We start from the raw sequence: 24,340 nt of genomic DNA, 5'->3' as shown, positions 1-24,340 counted from the left end.
TCTTTTTTTTTTTAATCCATGTTATTTGGGAAGGTATAAACTGAAGGAGTAATTATACTCCTGTATGCAAGATCCTGCCGCTGTTGCAAGTTACACCAATGTCCAAAACACAAGGAGAACTCTTAGGGCAGCAAGTAGAAACTGGGAAATGCTGCACAAGCTCCATGATCTTTGTGCCCTGGTTGTGGCTGTAAAGGGTTGTACAGCAGCATGGACTGAAGGGGGTTTCGAAGCAAGCCTAGAATGATTTACCGCTTTAAAGTCATCATAAGACATGCTGAAAACGACTAATTATCAAAATTGCAAAATGTGCTGTGATCTTGAAGTGGAAAATATATAGCAATTTCAAGAGACGACAGAGTGCTGATGTAGAAGTCCAATGCTAACACGGATTTTAAAGCTGGAACTTTAAATGTAATTTTCGCATAGGTGACCCAGTAACAAGAAGAGAAGTGGAATGTCACAGTTAATAACAACAGCTGGCACAGAGAGAAACTGCAAGGGCTGGGTCTCCCACACAAGACCTACTGACTATATTACAAATTGATTTTCCCTGTGAGACTTGGGCAACCTCCAGAGCTCATCTGTAACTATGAAAATTCTCAATTTTGTAGCAAAACATCTCTTCAGATTTGGCAATGCAACACGAATGTGTTCCTTCTGGCTTTTTTTTTTTGTGTTGTCTTTTTACACCCTCTCAAGAAGGAACTTCTGTTCTTATAATCAGTTCTTCTTACAGCGATGTCCTCATGTTTTTATTCAGGACTCGGGAACTGGATCTGCGCACTAACTTCAACAGTGTGATGACCTGTTATTCTGAGCTATGCAAGGTGGTACAGAAGCAAACAGAGGCCAAAGATGGGCCACGGTCAGTCACAGCCAACAGAGACTTCTTCACCTGCACCAGAAACCAGAATACTGCAACACAGCAGAAACCAGAACAAAGAGGGAGTGGTACATGCGAGCGTGAAGCACAGCCATACTGCATCACGTCAAATGTACAGCGAGCTCCAGATCCAGTCTATGATTGAAGCTGAGAACGGACATGTAGGGAGGAGACCCCAGATAATCACAGGATACACAGGTTCAACATTTAAAATGCTTATTCCACTTTAAGTCAAAATAGCTACCCACCCCACCTGCTTGAACAGCCACTTTGTGACAACACCTGTTTCTCTTTCTTGCTTTTCTTTCGAAGTATTGCAGCACTGTAAACCAAATTGGACTCCACAGGATGAGAAATTACCTCTCCAGAAGAAATCTTCACTGTATGACTTCTTGCAGCTTAATTCCGTCTTTTTCATAAGTGTTGGAGTAAGAAGGAAAAGAAAGGTGAAAGTGGCACTGGTGCCATTAAGGGATCCCGCACCGACTGCCAGTTCCCTGCTGCACAAAGGAGGAAATGACTGAAGCACAGTTATTTATTACAGGACTTTGCTCCCAGTTCAGCATATATGTCATCTCCAAGTCAGGTGTTCCAGTAAGGAGGAAGGCTAATTCTTGCCTGGGTGAACCTTAAACTTCAGTCTCTCCACTGTGCCTGAATCCTCTCAGATTTCTGGATAGCACTCCCAGAAGAAAAGTCTTTAACATCTGGTCTTACGCTGCTAGAGCACCCCTGACTTCCCTGGGGTTTTCTTGGGGTCACCCTGTTAGATAAGATGAAAATCAGGCTCTCAGCTCTCCCCTTGGTTTTGCACAGCTCTTTCTGCAAGGTCAGGAAATGCGCATCAGGCTATATCCTTCAGACTGTTTCACAGTAGCTAGAGCAGAAGGCAAAATGAACTCATGACAACTGAAACTGATAGTCACACTTGCACAGGATTTCCAGTCCATTTGTTTAAAACTTCCTGGTTTTGTTATCATTAGTTTATCTCCCAAGAAACACCTTGTTCCAGCATCTATGTGCATTTTAACTCCCCATCTGCCCACTTCTCTCTTTCCAAATTGGGACAGGACAACCAAGAGCTTCCCACTTGCTGGTTGCCTGACATATACTCTCAGTAATCCTGTGTCCCTCTTGCCTATCCCATTAAATTCCAGCACTAGACGTGATGTCTAGGAAAGAAACGGAAGTGTAGTACACCTGTAGTGAGGCAGACAGAGGATTTCTCCAGCCAGAGCAAGGACCCAGGAGTCAGGCACATCTCAACCCTAACGGTGAGGATGAGATTTTCCCATCGACCTGACCCCAACCGCAGAACCTTCCTCCAGGGCACTGTATGCAGCAGGTGGCTTGTCTTGCTACGCACTATTCTGTACACCCTTTATTAAACGTGCAACGATTGTGAACATGTGCTAGTACACCGCATACCTTAATTCTTACTTTCTTGTTTCCTAGGTTCAGTGGAGCTGCACTGTGTGATGGGAACGACAACAAAAAGCCTCTGTGTTGGAGACAGATTCTTGGGACTCCTGCTGCAGTTCCACATCCAAACCAGAGGTAAGCATTCAAGGATAGCTATAAATGCTTGGGAGTGATGTGTGTTTATCCATGTTACATATTTGTATTTTAATATTAGCTTCCTTACCTGATGTTTGGTTTAAGTTTTATAACAGAAATTAAGATACAGGTGCAGAAATAGAGCATAGGCCTTTCAGAGCCTTTTAGAGAGAGGCAGGAAACCACAAGGCATAGAGGAGAGCCTTATTTGAGTTCCTAACTGTGCAAATAGTTTTTATTCAAGGATTTTGCTGTAATGAATTTATTTAGCAGACTTTCATTTCTGATACTACAGTATTTAGAAGAGGTTTATATGCTGTATGTGACTAACAAAATCTTGAGTAGCCCCGGTTTTATTAGATGCAGGTGAAATATTGACAAATAAATCAAAGTACGTGACTTTATAATACCAAGGCAGTTGTCTAAAACCAAAGCGTTTTTTTGTATAATTAGACTACAGGAAAAAAAGTGCCATATATATTTATTCAGCAAATGAAACATACCTGCTGAAATTTCAAATGGAGCATGTTTGGGGGCAGAGAATCTCATTGTAAAAAAAAAATGGTAACATTTGTGACCAAGATGCAGTGGGGGTGCTGTTTCAGAGAGAAGTGCAATATTTTGGTCCTGGTACAGTATATGATCTGTACTAGGATGGAAATATAGGGAACTCAAGGCAGTCTCAAAAAAAAGCACGACTCATTGTGTGGCTGAAATATGTACTGGAAGGGAGACGGATTTCCACAGTGAAGTATAGACATACGCAAGAGCCAGAAAACATAAACTAAAGGAGTAGAGACTTGATACACCAAGCAGGAGCTTTGTAAAGCACGTGTAGCTAACGAGAGACGGTCAGGTAGCTTCAAAGCAGTGCCCATGAGAGAACAGGGGTGACACGAGTTTGGGAAGACGTGGAGCTGTGCGGACTGGGAAAGACAAGAGGAGCTTGCCAGGAGTGAGCAGCTCTGTTCACCGCTGCAGACAGGGTTTGGTGAGGGACTCTCCAGGGCACAGACGTGTTTGTAGTTGTAATTAGGGGTGATTTGTAGTACAGTTTGCCCTGATGAATAGTGCACTGAGAAATGCAACAAACTAAAATTGGATAATCCCGGGTGAATTTAATGCTGCTCTTGTTCAGAGCAATAGGTCTGTCCAGAGAGACATGTGTTAAAAAAACTGCCTCTTCCCGACAGCTTCCTAATTAGGAGACTGATGTCAGGATCAAAGGGTTTAATTCACACACAGCACTACCTCTCCCATTTCCTCTCCAGCTAAATCACGGCGGCCTTGTCATTTCTGCCTCACCGAGTCCTATATGCCAAGCATCATTTAATATTACGCTAGTAGTTTTTCTGAGGTTTCTGAAGGGAGGTGGATTGGATAGAACCATTTCTAATTTAAACTGTTCGTTCAGAGCCTTCCTGTCTACACTAACCTCCTTCCCTTCCTCTAAGCAGATTAGTAGCTTTAAGTCACTGGTGTCTGTTAACTCTGAAAGGTGAACTGCAGGGAACAAGGCAAACTAAATAAGAAGTACATACCGGCAAAGGACTTCCAACTGCGTCCCTTGGTTGTCTCCAACATTCTGTCCCTCAGGGAAAGGCTGATTTCATTCCAGCCAGTTCATGGTGTTGCACAGAGAGGCAGACCGGTGAGGCTGTGGGATTCGTGTCATTACACACCTTCACACACGCCAGGCGGGCGCTGCTTGCTCGGCTGGCTGGAAGGCAGGTCACTCTCCCCCACGGCGCAATCCCATTATGGTCTGAGTGTGGCTCCATCCTTCCTCTTGGGATGCAGCCAAGACGGTATTACGAGAGTAACATTACAGGCCAGTAAGTGCTGGATTCTGGCTCATGAGGGACACAGATGTGTGCACACAAGCATGCATACACACATTACCCACAGAAAAGCAGTCAGAATCGATGCCCAATTGTTCAGCATTGCTGGGGTGAGGTTGCTGAAGACAGAGTCGCATGCTCTCCTGTGTGGTGCACATGGGATGTCACAGCCCCAGGCTCGGGGTTAGGTGGTCTCGTTTCAGAAAGATGGGAATTCAGAACTCTTAGGAAGGAACCTCTGCGCCTCCTTCCACTTTCAGTAAATGCAGAAATTCTCTATTCTCTCATCAATGCATCTGGAATTTGGGGCAGTGGCTTGCCATCATTGACACATATTTATAAATTACTAATTTCCAAGGGAGGCCACCATCATACTCTGATCCTGCTCGGAACTTCAGTATGTGATAGACTTCTGTGTTTTCTAGGCACCTTGGTACAATTTTCAGGTACCTTGGTACGATTTTCAGGTACCTTGGTATACATTATGCAGTCTCTTTTTATTGTTGTTGGTTTATATATATATGTTTCCCCGTGCCCATTATTTAGTGTTACATTACTCCCAAGTTATTTCCTACTTTAGTGCTTTGTATGCAGATAACTTTATTTGTTGTGTCGTAACTAGCCACATTGAAGTTGTCATACTGCCTTCTATTTAGTCAGTTGGAAAAAGATGTTTAATTTCTTTATGGAAGTCAGATAGGAGAAACAACGGGAGCCTCCCATCAGATACTGACACATGTGCCTGCTCCTTCCAGAGAAGATCCAAGTGAAACCACACAGTGCAAAGAACTAAAATCAAAACTAAAACTAGAGTTGTATAGGAGCCAGGGAAAAGGACATGATGCCATGAAGAGCGTGGTCCTGAGGATCAGTATCTGGAAAAGACCTATAGAGCTGTAAAAAAGAGACATGCTCTATATGTTTTATGTATGCTATTTCAGGGGGAAAAAAGGTTTTTCTGCATTCTGCATGAAGTGTTTTCTGTTTGTCACACATTAACCTATATCCTCTTAGAAAACGAAGATGTTTTGTTGCCACAGAACAAGAGAGGCAGGAGACCAGCACCTTATGCATTTATTAGGCTTTCTGTTTTAAAATGATGCGTCAGTGACAGACGTCATCCCCAGTAATCCTCTGCTGACTTATCAGAGGCGTGCCAAATAAATGAGAGCTGCTCAGAGGATAGAGGTTACTGAAACAGAGACCAACAACTCCCAGTAAAGACAGGGACGGTTCTGCCGCTGTGTTTACTGTGGAAGTCAGTAATTGCAGGGGAGTGCAGGGCGAACTTTCAGTTGATTCTGAAGGCTAAATCTGGAGCAGCCGCCCACACGTGAACTGGATTGAACTGCAGCTTCAGCTGGGACACTAAGACCTGGATTGGTTCAGACAGCCAGTTGTCAGTGTCCCCGGCTGGCTGCAGGTTCCCTCCTTGGCCACCAGCATCATAACAATGGTTTGTGGCCATGGTGGCACCCAGAGCCCACATGCGCGCCAGCGTCTGAGCTCTGGTTGTGCTCCACTGCCTTCTTGTAGAGATTCACATTTATTCTTGCTTCATTTGTAGGGAGCAGATAAATCTACCCATTACTTTAATGGTGAAGTCCTTTCTATTTGAGGCAGGAGGTGAAACTGTATCTCCCATCCTTTGTCTGTACAGGAAGATTTTTACCAGATATGTCTTTGACAGGCCAGAGGAAGATAAGGAGAGTGGCTGAGGACCTGGGGGTTCAGCTGGAGAACAGGAGCTGAGGGGAGACCTTCTGATCTCTGAACTGCCTGAAAGGAGCTTGGAGCCAGGGGGGTCGGGCTCTGCTCCCCAGGAACAAGCGCCAGGAGCAGAGGAAACGGCCTCAAGTTGCGCCAGGGGAGGTTGAGGTTGGATGTGGGGAACAGTTTCTTCCCCAAAGGGCTGTGGGGCATTGGAACAGGCTGCCCAGGGCAGTGCTGGAGTCACCATCCCTGGAGGGTTGGACAGACGGACATGAGGTTCTCAGGACATGGGGCAGTGCCAGGGCTGGGGGAATGGTTGGACTTAACGATCCTGAGGGTCTTTTCCAGCCAAAATGATTCTGTGATTCCACAGTTCTGTGTTGGGTGATGCACAGGGCTGCGCTGCGGGTTTCAGCCACCATTGCGCATTTTCTGGAAGTTCCCAGGTGGCTCATGCAAGGAACCATCTTTATTAAAACAACAACTGTTTTACGCTCCCATACAGTTGTTCATGTCCCATGTTGATGCTCACAATGACCCTTTTTCTCACAGGCTCCTGCAGTGTCCCCCCGTGAGTCAGTTACCCAGCTAAAATCAAACTATTTTATAGCAAAAAAAAAAGTGCTCAGGGAGGGGAAAGAAAACAGTTTTGTGTTTTGTTGCAGTTAACTCTGCCCTTTATAACGGTTTCCCGTCACTAAGCTCATTTCGGTTTCCCAAAACCCGGCGCTCCCGGACACGGCCCCGCGGCCTCGGGGGCGGGGCCACGCGTGCCGGCTCCGCCCCCCGCGCGGCGCCCCCTGGCGGCTGTTTACCGCCCGAAGCCTCGCGAGAGCCTCCCGCCTCCAGGGGCGCGCGCAGTGTGCGCACGCGCGGAGCCGTTGCCGGCCGTTCGGCGGACCGGCGCCATTTTGGGCCTGCGGGAGGCGGCCGGTGTTGGCGGCGGGCGGAGTCGGCGGGCCCGAAGTCGGCGGGCCCGAGCGGCGAGCGCTGCGCTGAGGGCTTGGCCCCGCCGCCAGCCCTCGGTGCCTCGGCGGGGGTGGCGGCCCGCCATGGAGAGCGAGTACTACGGCGGGGACCAGTCAGGTAGCGGCGCGGGAGCGTCCCCCCCCGGGAGGGACGTCCGGGGCGCTGAACCCTGTGAGGGAGGGTGCGGGGAGCGCTCGCCCGCATCCGTTCGGCCTCTGCTGCGGCTCTTGGGGCTCGTTGTGGTGTCGCGGAGCGGCGGCGGAGCCGTGCGCGGGGTCCCGCTCGGTGGCCGCTCCAAGGGGGTGCGTGCGGCCGGGTCGGGCCCCTCGGCCCCGGCGTTGGGCAGCGGCTCCGAGGGGCCCTGCGGTGGCATCGGCGGGGCCGGGTCCGCTGGCCTTATTGGCCTAGCGGCCGCTTTATTGTTGTTTCAGTGTTTTAATTAATGTGCTAGTCAGTGCTTGCGTGCATGTTCTGAGTAGTTTTGTGATCTCCTTGGGGAGTATCTGTGGGGGGTTTGTTCCTGACCTTCCCAGTACAGACCCTCCGTTTCTGCATCAGTAGATGACTATGTGTGTGCAGTGCTGCCCCGTTCCCATCGCTGTCACTGCACGCTGAAACGCTGCGAGATGGCATCGAGTTTTACTTTTCTGTTCTTAACTTCGGGGTAGATGATGGTGGAGCTACTCCAGTGCAAGACGAACGGGATTCAGGATCTGATGGTGAAGATGAAGGAAATGAGCAGCATTCTGGATCTGAGAATGGAAGCGTAGAGCACCATTCAGAGGTACTACCAGAACTTTATCTAGATAAAGATTGTTCTTCTATAAAATGATTTCTTATTGTTGTTTAAAGAGATGTTTTCTCTTAACTGAGACTTATGTGTTTATTCAGTTGTTCTTAAAGAGTCCCATCTGGCAAAATGTTAGTCCAGAAAGAAATGTGTCAAGTAATCTCTTGACCAATGCATAGGATAAGGTCTGATTTTCCTTCTTAATTGTAATAGAATTCACTATTTTATACTAGAAAAAACATATTCTTATATGGAATTGCAGGAAGATAAACGTTTTGGGGTTTTAAATTCTCAGTAATGCATTATGAGAAATTTGGAATTTTACCTCAAATTCTGGATATTAATGTAAAATCACACATTATGGAGGCATAGATTTCCTTACCAGAGAATAAATGATCTCCCATCTTTCCTCTTGGATGTGAGCGTTGACTCTCAAGTCTCTTTTGTGTTATGTTTTTTCACCTTGTCTCTCACAGAGGAGCAGGTGTCCATGTGGAGCATGTTGAGGTTCCTAAATGGGATCTGTTCTTTCTCTGAAGAGGTTCTTGTTTTGAGAAGCCTACCGATGAAAAGGGTGGTAATGCTGTGATCCAGGGTTGTACCTGGGGAAGAGCCACTTGTGGATTGACTATTTTGGTTGCAAAGAGATTCTGATAAAAGGAAGGTTCCCTTTAGATTTCTAGGACAGTTCTGGAGTTAATTTTGAGGATTTTTTTGTGACATGATGTAGAATTACATCAAGTCTTACTAGGAAGGAACAATTTTGGCCTGTGAATTCATGTCTTCTGCTGACAAAGTTGTGCTAAGGAGAACTTTTTGTAACTCATAAAAATTTTAGTCAAAGCCATTTCATTCAATTCTGCATATTTTATTGCATTTTGTGTGAAGATCAGGATTGACTCTGGGTTTTTAGCAGTTACACATTTTAAAAATTGCTTAAAATGCATAATGTGATATACTGTAGCAGACTGATGTGTCAAGAGGCTCAACTTTGCTGTGGTATAACTTGCAATCTTTTTTTTCCTCTCCAATTCATACTTCTCTCAGAGTTAGAATGTAGATGAAGGTTTTATATTTGTATAAAATGAAAGTTCTTCCCATGTATTTGAATCTGAGTGTGAAGCAGATTGGAATTTCTTTTTTTTTTTGAAGGTGTTGATATTTACAAAAGAAGAAATTGATTTGGTGCAAGGCAGTATCTCTTATTGTGACAACCAGGGTTTCAGTGTGGGAGAACATACATTGTTCAGCGTGGAAGAAATAACTGTCTTTCAAAGCGATATAGTACATCTGTTTTAATGAGAAAAAATGGTGATGAGCGTGTGGAGAGTCATGTTCCTGCTACAATAATATTAAACTTTTTCTGCTGTATGTGAAAACTTGGTCATTTCTTCTTCTATTACCCTGTGAGATTTTAATGTTACTTGCTGTGACAAGGTGGTTGGAAATCTGGCCTAAAGAACAGATAGTTGACTGTTACTTGCATCTTCAGCATGTTTTTTTCAGATTTAAATAACTAGAAAGTACTAGGACCTATTAGCACTGTTACCGGATCCTCTTCATGTGCCTGCATTATTTTAAGGGCTCTGTTCTGTGATGGCTGTTGAATATTCCTCTGTAGATACAATACTTCAGAAAATCCATTAAAAAAAACACGAAACTGAATACTAAACTGAACTAAACACCTTCAGGTCCAATAGTAAAACTGAGCATTCAAGCCTTAGTGCTTTATTTGATTCAGTTCAAATCATTAACATTTGAGTATTCTGTTTTGTTATGAAGTCTTACATTCTTAGTTTTCTCTGCATCTAGTTCAAAATGCAACTCAAGACGCAATAATGTGGAGCAGCTATCTCTGAAAGGAGTAGCTTTCAGTGATTGAGCATATTATTTACCCTAAATATTCTCTCATCCTCTTATTTCCTTCATCTTTAGGAGTATGTGGGAGGAATGACACTCAAAGGTAATAGAACCTTTGAGACAGCCTAATCAGTTAAGTCTATTTCATTACTACTTCGTCTCTAATTTAGAACTCAGATATAAAGAACTGAAGTTTTAAACTTTCAAACTTTTTTTTCAGGTTCTTAACTTTAAAGAAAAGGGGAATCCTGAGGAATTACTTATGTAGGTCTCAGGTATGTGGGTTTTTCTTTTACACAATTCTTTTCTGGCTTTCCTTCCCCCAGTCCCACTTTATCTATAAATGTTCTTCTTGATGTCCTTACCAATTCTCCTTTAGAAAAATAGAATTAGATAACACATAGTTTTAGTACAGTAATGAACATGAAATCATGTTTACAGTGTTTGAGTCAGACTCATACAGAAATCTTGAATTACTTGGATTCTTACGCTTTGACTGAGTCGTTGCTGTTTTCATGAATTAATTTATGGTTTGACTGTGACTGCTAACAAACATATATACAAATATCTTACATTTCTGAAAAAAAGAGAAACTCGCTGATCTGCCTATGATGGTTATGTATGCCTTAGTTTAACAATTGTCATTCATTAGATTGTAGTGAATGGGTCAGTTTTGTCGAACTTCCTAAATTGTCAACGTAGTACCTCTTAAAAGTGGCTGCATGTTGATCCAATAAACGACTTACTAACCGAAATTTTTAGGTAGAAGGATAACACTGTAAATTTGATTTTGATGTATTCTTTTTTTTTATACTGTACTAAAGCCTCATGTTATAGAATTCTTTCAGTTAAAAAAATTAAGGACATCTCAATTAAAATGTTTATAGATAAAGAGGAGGAAGAAAAGAAAGCAAAGGATTTACAGAAAAATATAGTAGCAATTACCTGAGACCTACTTGTTTTTGAGGATGTCTGAGGAAAAATAGAAAACTGCAAAATTACGTTCTTGATTTATTTGAAAACATCTTTTTAGAGACGAACTAGTAAAAAAAAAAAAAAAAAAAAAAAAGGCATGGAGGGGCAAGTATCCTACAGGGTTTAGTCATCTTACTAGTAAAGTTGCATACACTTTCTCTATCAAGTATATTGCTGAACATTCACAGGTTCACTGATTGTATTTAGAAGACCTTTGTGTGGATGGCTGCGGACGGGGCCTGTTCCAAGTGGGCTCTTAGCAGGTCAGGTCTGCTTTACAAGATGCCCAGTTACATTAACATGCCGGGTCCGAGGCAGCGTGTGTGATCTCTGCTACGCTTGCTGCCTCCGCTGGCACAAGCGTGCTTTTGGGTCAGCTCTGCTGCAGCTTTCCTGTCTCAGGGCAAGGTGGTTGGTGCCTGTCTGCCCGGTCTGTGTAGGGACACCTGTATTATGTAAGTGGTTCTTCTGGTGGTCATGACATCACAAGAGAGTTCAGCCGCTGGAACCACTGGGGTTCTGTGGGGCAGAGCACTGTGTAATCAGTGTGAGCTGATTAGGATACTCCCCCTCCCCAAACATCTTCGCTCTCAAGAGGCGGTGTCAGTTTGCAGTAACAGATTAGAGGTTAAATGTATTGTGAAGTGCTTCAGTACTAGGGCTGTATAATTGTAACAGTTTAAACAGGGTTGTGTTGTTTTCCTTGGTTTATTCAGCAATATCTATTGTTACTGTAGATGTAATTATCGATACCTACTCAACATTAGGTGTCTGAAATCAAGAGAAGACAGACAAACTCACCAAAAATTAAATGGTAGGAAAAATTAAATATTTTTTATTGTAATAAATATCAATTTCAGTGTAGACCTCTGCATTTCAGTACTTCCCAATGACCTTTCCTGTAACACTGCCTTAAAATCTGTGTTGCCTCTTCTGTTTGCAGCTGCAGTTTTCTTTAATCTTAAATAATACAGTCAGAGAAAATATATGACATACACATGTTGTTAGTTTATATGGGGAATACTCGTCAGGAGACAGCAATTGAATTCTTTTTTTCTGTAAAGAAGAAAAATAGTAAATGAAATGCCATAACAAGCTGAGAACAGTTGAGTCTGTGTATGGCCTTCCTCAGCTGTGCATCCTTAATTCTGTAACTTCTTAATCTTTATATTTGTCAAAATTCCAAATTCAGGTTTTAACAGAAACATGTTTTCTTTCTGTAAAGAAAACTGAGACACTGAATACCACCAGTGTGATTCAAAAGACTAGCGTCGCTGTAGAGACAGGGACAAGCAGTAGAGAAAAAACTACTTGCTCAGATTCTCCCAGCGGTGGTTTTGTGGCTAGCACTGAGTAGCACAGAATTAGTGAAGTTGTATTCAAAATGCATGTTTTGTGATTATATAGTAGTGATTTTTTTCCATTGGTCAGTAACTTTCTATTAGTGGTTCTGCAGTAATTTAGTTGTTATTGTTTTATTGAGTGCTAGCCAAGGGAGTAAATATTTATGGTCTGAAGTCATAATAAACAAAGTTACTTACCACTTAGTATAATTCTTGAGGGAGTAGTTCTTAATAATACATTTAAAAAATCAATGGTGTCGTTTGTCATAGGTCTAGGATAGATACACCTGCATTATTTTGTATGGCTCTGGATTGTGAGTAGAATGACTATAGAGAATAAAAATAGGTAATCTGTCTTTCCAAGGAAATTAAATTGCTGACAAATAAGATTTGGAAGCTTCGGGACATTAAGTATCTCCCAGGTCAGTAAATACTCAGTTTGCAAATATGCTAGTGGAAGGAGTCTGTAGCTGAGACAGAATCACCCCTGAGGGAAGCGTGGTTGGACGGTGGAGTTGAGTATGCCCAAAAGTTCCTTTTGCAGTGTTGTTCGTTTCAGTTGAAAAAAGGATTGTTGTGACAGTGACTGTGAGAGGTGTGCTGAGCTAATGATGTGAGCGTTCAGGCATCTAATTTTGTTTTCTTAGATAGATACATTTGAGTTTGTTTGTTTGTTTTTCCAAGTAGAAATTACTTGTTGTAGGAAAGATAAACCAAGATGTTGTCAGTGATGACACTGACGGGTGACTTGTTAGAGGTTTTTTCCGAAAGTTGAGCATATGGCTCAATGCTTTTAGTTGTGCAGAAAAAGATATTGTGTTTCAATTCTGCAGTTTTAAGAAGATTGGTGTATTTTACCGTAGATGATCTCTGGTGTCTGGACAGGCATGGAAGCCAGCAGCTTAAGAAAGAAGCGTTGAATCTGTTCTTACATTCTTCTTACATTGCACATTGAAACACAGAACTTGTTCACAATAATACTCTGAAAGGTCTCTCTAAAACTTTATTCCTGTTTTTTTTTGGTAGGCTTTTGTTTTTGATGTGTTTTTAGATAAGTTTCCTTGGCAAAGAATGAGAGGGCACAAGCTGTCTTGAGCTTCATGTGGAAAGCAATGCATGTACAGTTTCAGTAGAAGGTATTTCATATAAAAAGCGTTTGTTTGAGATAGTAAGAAAATGACAGGTGTGAGATAACTGTTTCTTATTACTGGACATTTGGACTAAACCACTTTGAAGGCTTGACTTTTTAAAATAAAAGCACTGAGCATTTACTCTTGAGGAACTGGACCCTTCTTAGACATGTTTATTTGGTTATTTTAAAATTCTGTTACCATTTCCGAAATATGATTGAGCTGCAGGGTAGACAGACTTCAGTTGATCTCGTACTGTTTTTTTGGACCTGAAGTATTTGCTAGTCCTTTGATACAAATTGCCTAATACTTATTTCTGTATAGAAGGTACTTTAGTTTGCAGTACCTTGGATAATCACATTGGAGGAAAGACAAGCAAAAATTCAGTACATTTTTTGTTTACTTTTTAAGTTTTTGTTTTGTTTGGTTTTTTTTTTTGCTTAGTTGCCTGAGATTATTTTTCTCTTTCAGAATGAACACAGTGATGGAGAAGATGATGGGCAGATGGAAGAGACTCATGTGACAGACTCTGAAAATGAGGATATCCCAAGGCAAAAAGACAGTGACTCGGATAATGAGGAGGCTCCAAATCACAATGCGAGTGATTCAGACAATGAGGCAGCTCATGGAGGGAAAGACAGTGATTCTGATACCGAGGACCGTCCAAACCAGCATTTAAGTGACTCTGAAAATGAAGATGCCTTAAATCATCGAGCAAGTGACTCTGAAAATGGAGAACCTCACAGGGAGCACAGTAGTGATTTCGAAAATGAGGAATCACGCAAGCAGCCAGGCAGCGACTCGGAGAGCGAGGAGCTCCACAAGCAGCCGGGCAGTGACTCGGAGAGCGAGGAGCTCCACAAGCAGCCAGCCAGCGACTCAGAGAGTGAGGAGCTCCACAAGCAGCCGGCCAGCGACTCAGAGAGCGAGGACGTTCCCAGACACAAACAAGAAATAGAGTCTGGGGACAGTGATGGGGATGACAGGAAGGAAGAGGTGCAGAATGATTCTCATCATTCAGATAATAAACGTGTCAGGGAAGGATTTCAGGACTCTGATAGTGAAGAGGAAGCTCCTAAGAGACGAAAAATATCGGACAGTGATGAAGAAGAGAAAGAGGAGGAGAAGACAATGAAGAGGAAAACAGCTATCCTTTCTGACAGTGAGGATGACACTGAGAAAACACGTAAGGAACTATCAGTGTGAAAATGAAAATGCGATGTGGCAAGCAGTAGTGTTAAATAACTGTTTTCATGTGAAGAAAACAGAAATATGAAACTATAAAGCAAATTTGGTTTTAGAGCACAACTGCATTTGTAGAGGCTTTTGTTCTACCTGCATTTCTGTGTGAATCTATATCTAATACTTTTGAGTGATAAGTAGGTCAAACAGAAGGAAAAGAGAAGACTGCAGTGATCTTGCTTTATACTGTCATCTCTTGTATTGATTATTCCTGTTAGTCATTACCTTTTTGTTTTTTTCACGAGTATTTTTTTCCTGCTTTTTCATATACTAGAGGTGAGAGTCAGTTTTGAAATTACAAGTTTTTATGGATAAATGTAGTGCATAGAAACTCCAGTTACTAATTGAATAAAACAGATTTTAGGATATGTTTTTTTTAAGAAATGGCAGTGATTTTGTGTAGGAAGGCAAGTTACCTCCCGGTTTTTTTAGATCACTAGTTGTGAGTTGTGTTACTAAGACTTGTAGTAATGCTGCTTTCTGTTGACAGCTGCAAAAAAAGTACGAATCCTTTCTGATGTTGAAGAATCAGATAGTGATGCTGCTTCGGAGAAATCTGACAAAAGGAAGAAAAATATTGTATCGGATAGTGAGGAAGAAGAAGAAGAAGAAAGAAAAGAGAATGCTGGGAAGAAAAAAGAAGAGAAAGATCTGTTTGGCAGTGACAGTGAATCTGGAAATGAACAAGAGTAAGTGCTTCTGGGAATATAAATTCATTCAGGGGTGTAGATAGTGAGACTAATTGTGAATGGAGAATGGATGAATCCCAACCAGAGAATGATTGTCCACCTTCGTGGGTGGTGTGAAGAGGAAGGTCAGTGCTGGGTGGCAGAATCAGAGGTGGATCTCCACGCAGTCACTAGAAATTTTGCAGAAAACACACTTCTCACTGTTCCAGTCTAAACATATAAATATTACTCTTACCTTCACAGGAACCTGATTGCAGATATATTTGGAGAATCTGGTGATGAGGAAGAAGAGGAATTTACAGTAAGTGTTATTGTGGATGTTTCTTATTCACTTGCTAGATGTAGTCTTCCTGGGAAGGTACTGCAGAATGACTGTTCGGGGTTGAACTCACGATTGAGGATATGCTAGATCAGTAGCGAAGCTCTGTTATCTGCTGGACTCACTGAGGTAGTTTTTAGGTTAAGTAACATTTATAGCACCTCTGTTGGGAGAGTTATTGGTGCAAAAGTCACAAGTGGAATTAGGAAGCCTCTGTTCCTCTTTCTTCTAGATCCTCTGCAGACTTACCAGAAGGTTTTTGAGTGTCAGTGTCAGGTGCCTGAGTAGGTGGTCAGTCTTAATCCATACACTGATTTGCACTGTCTTTACCCATCAGGGTTTTAACCAGGAAGATCTGGAGGAAGAAAAAGGTGATGCAGACATGAAGGAGACAGCAGATGAATCAGACTCTGATGATAACATCAAAAGAGGGAAGCAGTAAGTCAGTGTTTCATGTACTCCTTTATTAAGAGCAAATGCAGCATTTCAATGAAAGGGCTCCTCCAGAGACTGGCTGGGCTACTTAGTTTAGAAAGGCATGGGACTATGTTTCTACAGAAAATGTGTTCTCATAAACTATGATGGAAGGTCCTCTCTCAGCTTGTGCAGTTTAGTCACTTGGCCGTCCATAGCAGATTACCTGTGCTGCTGTTCAGGGTGTGCATCAAAGCCTGAGTGAATTTAACATCGAATCAAACAAGCATTGAACGCTACTTTTAGTAGTTCAGCACTGGAGTCACAGGTGTGTTTCTCTGCTGGTGTAAGGGATAACGTATGGCAAGAATTGTCATCAGCATGTCTCTTGATTCCTTTGTCTCTGCTCCAGAGCAGTGGATTGCAGACACAGGAAAGCTAAATATTTGTCAGCTTCACTGACAACTTTAGCACATTTGGACCCTGGATATTACACATGTACATGTCGTTAGCCATTTCAGCAAGGTCTTACAGACGTCTGGCAATCTCAGTGCCATTGAAGCCCTTTGTCCCAGTTTGTATACTGAGGATAACTAATTATCTTATGGGGACATTGGAACATAATGCTTGTAGATTTATTGGAGAATTTTTGAAAGGTTACACTACAGAAATACAAATTTATTTCCTATAAAGACAGTAAGATCAACCCTCTTGTGACCATCAGCAAACTCTCTTCTTGCATTTCAGTATGGACTTCATGTCAGATTTTGACATGATGCTGCAACGAAAGAAGAGTATGAGTGGCAAGCGTCGACGAAACCGTGATGGTGGAACTTTTATTAGTGATGCAGATGATGTGGTCAGTGCTATGATTGTGAAGATGAACGAAGCAGCTGAGGTGAGTTTTCTAGGCTACAAAGACACCTTAAAATCCAGTTCCATTCTAGGGGAAAATTTTGTGATCAGTAAAATAAAGAAATCTGGCTGGTTCTCAGGAGTAATCTGTATGTCCTGGAAAGCTTTCAATTTCTAAATAATTGTTTAAATGTTAATTTTGCTGTTCTGAATTTAAAACAATTATTCTGTTGAAATTTGGAGAAAATATTTATTAATTTTTAAAATCAGTTAACTTGCTAAACTTTGATCAGCTGAGATCAACTATGCTATAAAGTGTTCTAGAAGCTATATGAAAAAGTATATCAAACACTGAGAAATGGAGTGTGGTTTGATTTCGTTTTACAATTAGCATATGTAGCACTTTGGTGTTTCTTCCTGAGAAGAACCCTTTTCGAAGCTGTTTTAATGACAGTACTGTAGTAAGTGATGGCAGAGCAACAGGAAGTTCTGCCTTGGCAGACTGCTTTTTGCAAGGAGTCATGTTTAATATGTTACTGTGCAAGGTTTATTGGGGTGTTGCCTTTTGTCAGGTATCTTCTGTTGTGGTTGTAGTTCTGGTGGAGTAGCAATCAAATTAACAAACAGCAACGCAAAACTTGTTTAAAACCATTTGGGAGCAATATATAGAACTTCAGAAAGAGGAATCGTAAAAATAACGACACAGAATCTTCCTGAGAATAAGATAAGGATAATATGTTTGGGGAGAAAGGGGAGAGTGAGATAGTGATCTGGGAGACATCTGAGACTTTCTTGGTCTTGACAAGAAAGTATTTTTTTGACAAGACGACAGCCAAATATTTCACATGAAGCCATAAATTTAGAAATACTGGAGAGAAGGAAGAGCTGAGCACCGGTATGGTGGTGTCTTTGGTTCTCCAGCAACATGCCTGTCAAAGCATTCTGGGGCATGAAGAGAGGAAGAAGGGCATTGGAATAATCTCCTCCCTTGTAATAAAAAAATATTGTGCAGAAAGAGCCTTTGGTGGATTAAGATGAATGGAAGGGAATTGTCACAGCAGGACATAAAACCGTTGGTTGTAATGGGTCTTTTTGGTACGGGAGCCCAAGTACTGAACAGATGGTGAGGTTATGGCTGTGGATGAGAGGAACTTTGAAACCTAGAATTTGTATTAGCACATAACACACATTCGTGTGCTCTTAATTACACCATGCTTCATCCTAAACCTCTAGGTTGTCCAGTTAGGTTCTTAGGTAAAATAAATAGACGTATTCTCACTTCTCATTGTTTTGGTTAGCTATTTTTCTGGTATTCGAGTGAGATTTTTATGAACAAAATTTCTAGCATGGTGAACTCTGCAGACTTTGAGTTTATTGCAATAGACCTCCATTATGGATGCTGTTAAGGAAAATGTTGGCTAAGCTGGAGACCCTTTTTAAGAGAAGTCATCACATGTGTTTTGGGGCTGTAAGAAGACAGAGTAGGGTATAAAATTAGTGTAACCCTGCCAAAGTTGCACTTCTTGTTTAGTAGGCTAATTTTTTTTCCTGTAAATGTTGTCATGGATGAGAGTTGCTGTTTTCTTCTTTTGATTAACTTGTGCTGATTCTTCAACTCCCTACAGGAGGATCGACAGCTGAATACACAAAAGAAACCAGCACTAAAGAAATTAACTTTGCTGCCAACTGTAGTTATGCATCTTAAAAAGTGAGTTGTCATTCTCCCTGTTAATTACCCTTGTGGGGAATATTGGGAATTTGGTGGATTTCATGGAGTGACATTACAGTTCTTTGGATTATGCCATGAAACACTTTTTCCAAGTAAATGCTGGAGCTAGGTGGCCTCAGAAACCTAAAATTCTATGTAATTTTACCTGTTAATTTAACATGAAACAAACTCACGTGTGCTATTGTGGTGAAGGAAGATCACATCTTAAAATTTTGATGAATTGTATGACTTTGTGGCTTCTCTTTACTTTAAACCTTCTAGGCAGGATCTCAAAGAAACTTTCATTGACAGTGGTGTTATGTCTGCCATCAAAGAGTGGCTTTCTCCGCTTCCGGACCGAAGTCTGCCAGCACTAAAGATACGAGAGGAGCTGCTCAAGATCCTGCAGGAGGTTTGAAACTGACTTTTAACCGTATTGGATTTATGGTTTCTCCATGGCTTTATAGTCATGTGCTTTAGGGAAATGTATGGTGATCAGTGTACTGTAGCTGCTACCAGTGAACCATGCAGATACATACAGAAGGATGTAAACTGCAAAATAGATGTGTTTATTTAAAAGTTGCATCATTGTAATTAGTCTTTCTTACTTTGTAGATGTGCTGTCTAGCTGAACAAAATTCGGCTATATTCTTGATAAATCTAAACTGCTAAGTCCCTTATCTTCCCTCGTTCTTTGTGGCTGATAAACTGTGATTGGTCACTTTAGTTTGTCTTTGCCACATTAATAAAATAAGTGTGGCATAGTCTTGGTAGTGAAGTAGAAGTACAGTTTTTCTTGCAGCACCATTAGCTGGCTTTATTTGACTGAAGGTCTAGAAATTTTTATCTTTGCTAAGAATTTGCAAGATTTCTACCTGAATTTAGATTTGGCCCTGCCTACCTGTTTCAGTTTTATATGCCAGCTTTAGTAAAGAGACATTTGCCACATAGCCCTGAGCTTTTCTCTTGCATGGTCCCTTCTCTTTGCTGGCCTATTAAAGTGTGCACTAGAAAGCCCATCACACTCACTTTTAGTGTTCTTGGGTAATATAAGCTAAAGAGCATTTGGAATAAATAATTCTGGAAACTTATTTTTGTGTACAAAAAATAAGAATGTTAAGGTAAATTTATACGTTCTCGTGTTTTATACTTTAACCAATTCCTACTGGAACAATGAAAAAAATACAGTTTTTTGTCAAGGTTTTTGTGAAGGTGGGTTTTGGTCTTTTTGCAAAGCTCAATGACACTATTAATGTTCAGACACCATTTCTTGCTGTTTGCTGACTTTTGCTTTATCCTGCAGCTGCCCAGTGTGAGCCAAGAGACCCTGAAGCACAGCGGCATTGGCCGAGCTGTGATGTACCTCTACAAACACCCCAAAGAGTCGAGACCTAACAAGGATATGGCAGGGAAGCTCATCAGTACGTAAACTCCCTTTGCCTTGCGTCAGTGAGATTTCACTGCTACTTCAGTTTCTGCAGCAGTCTTTCCATTGCTATAATCTGTAGTGGAATTAATTCTGCAATGTAGGAATCACACTAATCTGTTTCATTGCTTTTTTAGTGGAGCTCTTAAACACTGCTAAATTAACACTGCTAAATCACACACACCTTTTTCCTGCTTCCTTCATGTTCTAAACCAGAGGAAGGCATTTATTTTGGCCAGATTGTACTGTGCATGCTACAAAGGCAGGAAGGTCCTGCCAGATTCTTTATTCTGTGGGCTTTAGAGAGATCTTGGATGACTCAAAGTTTACTACTTAAACAGTTGTCCATGTGTAGTGCACTCCATCCTGGATGACTGCAAACTGATTATAAACTTAAGTTATTTAGGGACTATTTTGCCTATTTCTAAATTAACATTCACTGTGTCGTGCAAGAGTTCCTGACACTATTCTAAGAGCTCAGAGAGATTCTGAATGAGCAGGCAACAGCAAGAGACTTTCTGGATGAAAGCTCCCTCTTACTGTCCACAAAGCTGGATTTCCCTGAAATATTATAGAATCACACAATTACTTGTTTGGTTGAAAGGAAATGTAAATACTTGCCATAAACTTTGAAAGCTGTATTTTGTCACCAGAGTGGCTTGGAGATGAATTTCAGAGGCCTAGCTTTTGTTAAGCAATTTTTTTTTTTGTTTTTTAAATAGATGAGTGGTCTCGACCCATCTTTGGCCTTACCTCAAACTACAAAGGCATGACAAGAGAGGAAAGGGAACAGAGAGATTTGGAACAGATGCCTCAGAGGAGGAGATTGAGCAGGTAGGAGCAGTAGGCAGAAATGCAAAATCATTCCTTTTAAGACTACCATCAAGAAAAACAAAGTGTGTGATTATTAAGAGAAGTAAAAGGATAAGTTATGACCTCTCTCTTTTCTTTTATCGCACTTGACTTACTATTGTTCTGTTGTGTATAGATGCTTATAAACTTTTATTTTTCTTGCAGTTCTGGTGGTCAGACTCCTCGAAGGGACCTGGAGAAGGTGCTAACTGGAGAGGAAAAGTAGGTTGCATTTCTTTTTTCAAATTTTGATCGCAAAAAAAGTGTTTCAATGGTACTAACAATATGCAATTTGTTTTGAGGTTTTAGAAGCAATGGTTATGCAGTGTCTTTCAGAGGTAGAACATGCTTATATTGCTTATACTTCTGTCTCTAACAGTCACGTCTTTTTTTGTGCAGGGCTCTCAGACCCGGGGACCCTGGGTTCTGTGCCCGTGCGAGGGTGCCCATGCCCTCAAACAAAGACTACGTGGTCAGGCCAAAGTGGAATGTGGAGATGGAGTCCTCCCGGGTAAGCACTGTGCTTGGGGGTGGTTTCACCTCTCCTGGGGACTCTGTCCCTAAGCTGCCTCTGATTGAGCTGGGAATCTGCCACCTTATTGCTGTGGTTACTGTACAGTACAGTAGTCTTTAAGTGCCTCTTATTTGAGTAGACAGTAAGTTCTGCTACCAAGTGGGCTGTTTTAAGCTCATCAGGTACTTTCTTTCAGGTATCGTTGCTTCTCTAACCAAAAAGAGATTCGCATGTTAACTGTTCTAGAGTTTCTCTCCAGGATGAGAATGTGATTATAGGCCTCTTAGAGTATTTTGAACTAAAGCTGCAACTCAATAAGTGTGTCTCTTTTATACCTCTCCCTGGTTTTGTATTATGTTTTTCTGATACTCCAGCTTGGGACAATTTTGAGGTTTCAGTAAACCGTAACAGCTTCGGTAGAGGCCTTTCTCTTGCTTTGTTTGGTTCATCCATCTACCTGTACAGTTTAATTTAAAAGCGGAGTACATGGTAGAACACATGTGAATGGAAGAAGTAATAATTACTGTGCTTTCTGCTGTTATCTCTCCATCTCTCCTTCTGTGCATTAATTGAGCTATTGTTTCTAGCCCGGGACTATTAAGAGAGGTATTAGTCGCTTGGAAAAACACAAGAGACGGTTTGCTGAACAGAAACGACTCAGCAAAGTGCATCGGGCCATCAAGTTCAGCATTGAAGGCAACAGGATGCCCCTGTAGCCATGACACTCTGCCTTCCCCAAGGTTGAGAGGTATCCATCCCTCAAGGGAGGTGTGAACAGTGCATGTGCTTCAGCTGTTGGCAGTTTGCACATACACAAAAGGAGTGTGTACACCCTAACTTACACTTGGAAAAATTCTCCTTGTATTCTCTCATGTCTGTACTGTGACCTAAAAGGGAACTTGTACAGGAAAAAATAGGCTGTAGCACGTAACATCTGCCTCAACAGCTTCAGGGTACCCAAATGAAAGGTGTTAAATGAAAATAGCTTTGCACTGCCTGTGATTTGGAATGCTATTCTGACATCATTAGGTGTTCCACAGGAATTCTTAGCCTTTAGTGTAGGACCTCATGTCACTGTATACCAGCATCTGCGGCTGACGTTTTACTGGTCCAAAGTGAGGTATTTTTCACACCTTCTGTTTCAAAGAACTTGAGTGATGTGTGACTTGCGGGGTGGTTGACAGGAGACAGAGAACAAGACCTCTGCAGACCAGGGGGAGAGGAATCCCCTGCTGTGATTGTGGGTGGAGGGAGATCAATTGATGACATACATCAGTGTGGGAAATGTTTTGACAGTTTCTGGTCTGCCTTTCAGTTGTGTGAACAGGGCTGCCACAAACTTAATAGTGACAGAAGAGACTAGCACAAATGGTAGATAACTGTTGAGTTTAAGCTTCATATTTATTTGTTTAAAAATATATATATTTTTTAAAATCACTGTGAAATTCCAGATATTATTTCAATGAATAGTGAACAGTTTTATGAATAGTTTATTTAAAATCTGTGTGTCAGGAGCGCCTTCCTCAGTGATGGAAACAAGAGGTTCAGTTTCTAATATATGGTTTTTGTCAGATATTAAGGAGCATGCTGTGGAAATCTCTGTTTCTCCCAGAGTTTAAAGGTGTGAAGTTTCCATTATTTACTGTTTGTGTTGTCTAGTTAGGGAAAATTGCTTTCTCAGCAGTATGACTTTGGATTGGAAAGTCCTTGCTGTTTGTCTTCAGTGGCATTTTGTTACAGAATCACTGTATTTAATCTGTGCGAAATAACTGCCGTGTCATCTCAGCTTTTCATTCGAGTGAACATGCAGAATTGAAATGCAATAACTCTTCTAATGACTTATGTGGGCAACTCAGGCATTTCTTTTGCTTACCCTCACGCCGCCCTTTTCTCAACCTCTTGCTTTATGAGTACTAATCAGTGACCTTTAAAATAAGTTGCGGTTTGGAATTGATATGTCAGCTCAGTCCACCACAGTTACTGTGTATTTGTATTTAAAAATCTTCCCCCCACAGGAAGCCTGTATGTGTTACACCACAGCGCAGTGTATTTCTGACACTGAACTCCAGCCAATATAGATACACTTGTTCCAAACTGTATATTCAGCCGGCATGTGAACAACTAACATGGTTATTAATCCCTGTAATGTGAAAGCTGTGATGTTTGTGAGTGCCACTACTTCTGTCTATGTGATGATGCATATATTGGGGGAACCATTTTTTGGGGACAGAATGCGTGCAGCTGGAACCTGTGGCTTCATCAGCTCCCTCGTGCTGGTTTCACCTTGCATGCATCGCTTTTCTCGAACCTCTGGGACGTCTGCTTTTTTTCAGTGGTAATTATTAGTTTTATTTTTTAAGTTCCAGGGAACCTCTAAGAAAGGGGTGAGTCGACTGGACAAACAGATGCGGAAATTCACAGATATCAGGAAAAAAAGCAGATCGGCCCATGCGGTGAAAATCAGCATTGAGGGCAATAAGATGCCATTGTGACCCTTCACAGAATACCCATGATCTCTGCTGTAAGACAATACACCCATAGACTCTTTGGAGACCTTTAATTTTTTTAACAACTTGTTTGTTTGGTTGTTTTTTTTAGTGAATCTTTAAAACTGTTGGTTCAGGTTCTGGTATAAGATGTTGTCCAAGGATTGTGAATATGGGGACTTCTGATTGTATTTAAACTTGCGCTATTGTGTCCTTTGTACAGACCAAGTATTTGTTGTATTGCAACACTTTAGACAATAAAACATCTGTTTTTTTCGGGGGGCCTGTCTTGTGATTGCTCAAGGGAATGTGTGTGGACCATCTGGTATTTGGAAAAGCTGCTAATTGTTGATTTTCTCTTTACCATTGTCCATTTCCTCTTTATTCTGTGCTTTATTAACCAGTTGTTCTGTCCTTGGAGATATACATGTATTTGCTTTGATTAGAAATATTGATCATCGTGCAGTTCAAGAGAAGACCAGCAGACAGACCACTAAAAATTCCAGCAGCTTCCAGCTAAAATGCTCGACATGAGACAGACAGCAGGATTTCCCCACTATTGATCCCTGCGAACGCCAAAGTCTTCCTCAGTGACTGCTACTGGAGAGCCAACCGCCACAGCTGATGCACTTGTCTGTCACACGTCATGACACAGGCTATTTTTAAAGTAAGCTATGGAATCTAGGTTAGCGAGGCTGCTCAAGAAATCTAAATATCAGATTGCTGGACACTTCTATTTTGAGGGTTTTATGCGGCATTTAGGCTGGCCGT

The 24,340-nt window shown here is 41.6% G+C and overlaps 2 protein-coding genes across 10 annotated transcripts in view; one reads left to right on the top strand and one right to left on the bottom strand.

Moving 5' to 3' along the window:
- MYO7B (myosin VIIB) overlaps positions 1 to 1,783 on the bottom strand; it is a 48,374-nt gene extending 46,591 nt beyond the window's left edge. The window contains exon 1 of the mRNA XM_065073126.1: positions 1,247 to 1,783. The gene's annotated coding sequence lies outside the window, so the exon portion shown is untranslated. The remainder of the gene's footprint in view (positions 1 to 1,246) is intronic.
- IWS1 (interacts with SUPT6H, CTD assembly factor 1) lies at positions 982 to 23,850 on the top strand. 9 transcript variants are annotated; one of them, XM_021279844.2, is made up of 16 exons: positions 982 to 1,084; positions 2,342 to 2,443; positions 7,635 to 7,750; positions 13,536 to 14,250; positions 14,797 to 14,995; positions 15,239 to 15,296; positions 15,652 to 15,752; positions 16,476 to 16,626; positions 18,209 to 18,291; positions 18,574 to 18,703; positions 19,595 to 19,712; positions 20,440 to 20,551; positions 20,735 to 20,791; positions 20,969 to 21,080; positions 21,671 to 21,831; positions 23,444 to 23,850. In XM_021279844.2, exons 1-15 carry the CDS (start codon positions 997 to 999, stop codon positions 21,797 to 21,799), a joined length of 2,271 nt encoding a protein of 756 aa, XP_021135519.2. In that variant the 5' UTR covers positions 982 to 996; the 3' UTR covers positions 21,800 to 21,831; positions 23,444 to 23,850. The 9 variants fall into 9 exon arrangements, with proteins under 9 accessions (XP_021135519.2, XP_013225967.2, XP_064929230.1 ...); XM_013370513.3 differs by lacking the exon at positions 21,671 to 21,831; XM_065073158.1 differs by having other exon boundaries at positions 21,671 to 23,850.
- Positions 23,851 to 24,340: the final 490 nt, after the last annotated feature.

Source organism: Columba livia, chromosome 9 (assembly GCF_036013475.1).
Source record: "Columba livia isolate bColLiv1 breed racing homer chromosome 9, bColLiv1.pat.W.v2, whole genome shotgun sequence".
Lineage (NCBI taxonomy): Eukaryota > Metazoa > Chordata > Aves > Columbiformes > Columbidae > Columba > Columba livia.
Note: the sequence above shows the minus strand (reverse complement) of the source record. Positions and strands in the feature narration are given on the sequence as shown.

Excerpts from the sequence above, each read along its gene's own strand:
- IWS1 (XM_013370513.3), top strand. The coding sequence starts at position 997 with ATGTACAGCGAGCTCCAGATCCAGTCTATGATTGAAGCTGAGAACGGA. Across the intron at positions 15,297-15,651 it reads AGGAAGAAGAGGAATTTACA|GGTTTTAACCAGGAAGATCT; the intron begins GTAAGTGTTATT and ends TTTACCCATCAG. Across the intron at positions 21,081-23,443 it reads TGGAGATGGAGTCCTCCCGG|TTCCAGGGAACCTCTAAGAA; the intron begins GTAAGCACTGTG and ends TTATTTTTTAAG.